General features: G+C 42.5%; 1 protein-coding gene across 1 annotated transcript; it reads left to right on the top strand.

Annotated features, from left to right (window-relative positions):
- LOC118406344 lies at positions 1-1,931 on the top strand. The gene is made up of 3 exons (XM_035806305.1): positions 1-265; positions 691-772; positions 1,134-1,931. Exons 1-3 carry the CDS (start codon positions 103-105, stop codon positions 1,267-1,269), a joined length of 381 nt encoding a protein of 126 aa, XP_035662198.1. The 5' UTR covers positions 1-102; the 3' UTR covers positions 1,270-1,931.
- The last annotated feature ends 1,303 nt before the right edge of the window (positions 1,932-3,234 follow it).

Below are 3,234 nucleotides of genomic sequence, written 5' to 3' on the forward strand. Positions count from 1 at the left end.
AGGTAGCGTACAATTAATTTCATTATTTCAGATAACCAATCCAACAAGAGCATTCTTTTTGACCAATTAAATCATTGGGATTTTTTAGACTAGACCAATCATATGGACCAGCCCTTCACCTGTGTGTATCCCCGAATGTTTCGCCATTCTGTCTGGCGTCATTCTGACTTATATACCTCGCAGCTCTCCACTACAGATAGAACGCCACGGCCGCTATGTGACAGAGGTCCTTTGTACTTTCAGCGTCTTACCTTCGTGATAACAGGTTAGTAGGTATTCTCCAGGCAGACGTGTCAGCTGGATTGAAAAAGAGAAGAATCTGGCCAAATAGGGACAAATGAGTTATTATGAGTTTTTAGTCAGGCTTTTGCAGTATATCCAAGTAGCACCGGCGGTCGAACTGTTCACTTCTAGGCTAATTACAATTCCTACTAGACTTTTATTATTAACATGGTCAAATTTCCCTATTACCATTCGGTCAGGCTGGAGTCTGGCAGAGACTAGTTATTGCTGTCGTTCTTCACAGTGAATTTATGTGTGTTTATACGCTTTGTCAGTCTATTGAGTCCAATGTTATGTCAATAATCGATAGCGTTAACGATTAATTCTTTTGTGACCGTCAGTGGATACAGAAAACGCAGCCGTGAGACACGACTCCTCGAGCTAAACTATATCTATACGTCCTCACAGCAACACACCTGATAGCATCCATCCGCCGGAGACGACTCCGGTACCTGGGCCACATTCTCCGCATGGACCCCTCCAGACTCAGGTCAGGCGCACCCTGAAGGCCTCCGTGTGCGGAGGAGAAAACCCGCCTGAAGGTTCCCTCCTGATGGACTGTGAACACATACCTTTCGAACTCTTAGCCAGACAAGCCAGGAATAGGCGAGTGTGGAATGCTTAAGTTGATGAGATAAAATGACTTCATATAAGTACGGTCTATAGACATGTAGTAGAGGGCCCACGGTCTAATAAATGTGAATTATATACATACATACGTCCTCAAGGCTACCAAAACGCAGACATAGCTGGACTTTCATGTCATGTAAGGCATCCTTGTGCCTTATCTATTGCTTTAGTTTTTTTATTGACGTTTCGACCTAATTGTTATTTCACTTTCTTGCTTCAAGGATATCAGTATCATCGGGAGCCATCAAGCCAGGATCAACTGCATGCAGCTATCGAGGATGGGACTTACATGCCATCTCCACGGCTAGCAGTAAGATCGGTGCTCGTGTGTACGTCGAGCACTACCAGAGGACCTGAAACTAAGTTCTTGTGTGTCTTATGGAATGTAAATTGCCTAGCCTTAGCTTAATAAACTCATGGTAGATGGTAAGGTGTTGAGTGTGCTTTGTTGACATGCCGAGTGATGATGCTGGTAGAGGCTTATATTCGAACACTTTGTAAATGGAGGCTCCTTTTGCATTGGGGGGTTTAGCTCTTTCTGTGGTGTACCGGGCCTGGTGTGTGGCTGATTTTGTTTCTGAAGGTTTCTGTGACTGTGTCGATAGTCGGTATTGTATTCGGTCAGTTCTGTAAATTCTGTTCTTTATAAAACAGGAACTTTCCTGGTTAATCATTATCTGTTTTCATTTCTGTTTTATGTCATGGTCAGTGGTTCGGGAACCTGGACCATTACATAAGCTGCCCTGTGTCGTTATCTTGGGTCCCGAACCCAGTTTTTAATTATAGGACAACATTATTTGTCAATAATTGACTTTTCATTTGTGTTTGCAAGTTTAAGCAAGGAAGTTTAGCCTCCTTGAAAGGACTCGAAAAATTGGGTGAATGTGCACCCATGTACGTGCACCCAAAATTGGAGTGCACTCATTTTTTTCTGTGGGTGCATCGGCGCCCCTAAATATTTCCATAGGTTGGCGTAAGTTAAGATATCGAAGTATACAGCATATTCTTGACATCTAAGTATATGAAAGATGATAAAATGTCTGTCACAACATCATTATGAATTCGAAGTTAGAATTTGAGTTCATCAATATTTTAAATTCAATGCTCCAAAACTTGGCGTACCGCGCCGACATCGAGTGCCACGAACTGAGTTCCGCTAGTGGCCGAGGTGGCATTAGTCCTTCCCGACAAAGGCAAGGTATTGTACTGCATTTTGTTTCCAAATCCTACATGCTAAGGGATAGGCGTTGAGTCTTTTGTATTTGTTACAGTGGTAGTACGGCGGCTAATGTATGTCTCTTTCTGATATCACAGGAATGTGTACGGAAAGTGAGTGGTCCTGACGGAAGGCGTCTTGGTGACTCCTCTCGTTGTAGGTTTTCTTGGAAGTCTTCCTCAGCTTCTTCAGAAGACATTCCATGACTTTGTTCAGAAGTCTTGATGGACATGGGACCTTTCCCAGACACTTGACAAGGTATTGTATTATGTGAAAGCTAGCTTTAAGTGACAATAGCTTTGTTGGTAGCATTTCATTACAATAAAGGTTCTGTTGATCATGCCAATACATCCAGATTTGTAATTGTACTACAGACTGTCAATAAATTCCTTTGCGTTGGCAAGTGAAAGTCTACAGTTTGATTTAGGGTCTTATACAATGTTGATAATATAAAGCACAAGTTGTTTTTTCTCTCACTTATCTGACTTGTAATTCTTTTCTATCGCTGATCTGACTTCTATCTGGTCACAGACGTTTAGTATTTGTTACATCAGTGCTATGGTAGCTGATACATATCTGTTTCTTTTATCGTATTTTCTACAGCAATGTCTGGACGTGCTAAGGGAATGGTGGACAGGGGAGGTGCCAGGCGTCATAGTCACGGAGGCGCTTCACAACATCCGGAGAGACAGTGGTCCTGGCGGAAGGCGACTTGGTGCCTCCTCTCGTTGTGGGTATCCTTGGAAGTCTTCATCAGCTTCTTCAGAAGACATTCGTGATGTCTGGATGGACATGCAACCTTTCCTAGACAAGGTATTGTATTGTATTGTATTGTATTGTATTGTATTGTACTGTGAAAGGGTAGACTCTGCTTTACTCCATTAGCAATGTTGCTAGCCGATGCATACTGAAAACATTGAAGTAGCATCTAAGATGTCCTGATCGTATATCACAACCCCATTTGCCATGATTGTACAGGCCTTGAGCCTTATGTGTTTGTTGTAGCGGTGTTGGGGAATTGATGCAAGTCTGTTTTCTTCTTAACCGATTTGCCGGGAGGAAAGCTCGTCATAATTAATTTTGCTTTCTTGCAGTTGCAACAAGTT

Source organism: Branchiostoma floridae, chromosome 19 (assembly GCF_000003815.2).
Source record: "Branchiostoma floridae strain S238N-H82 chromosome 19, Bfl_VNyyK, whole genome shotgun sequence".
In the NCBI taxonomy this organism is placed as follows: domain Eukaryota; kingdom Metazoa; phylum Chordata; class Leptocardii; order Amphioxiformes; family Branchiostomatidae; genus Branchiostoma; species Branchiostoma floridae.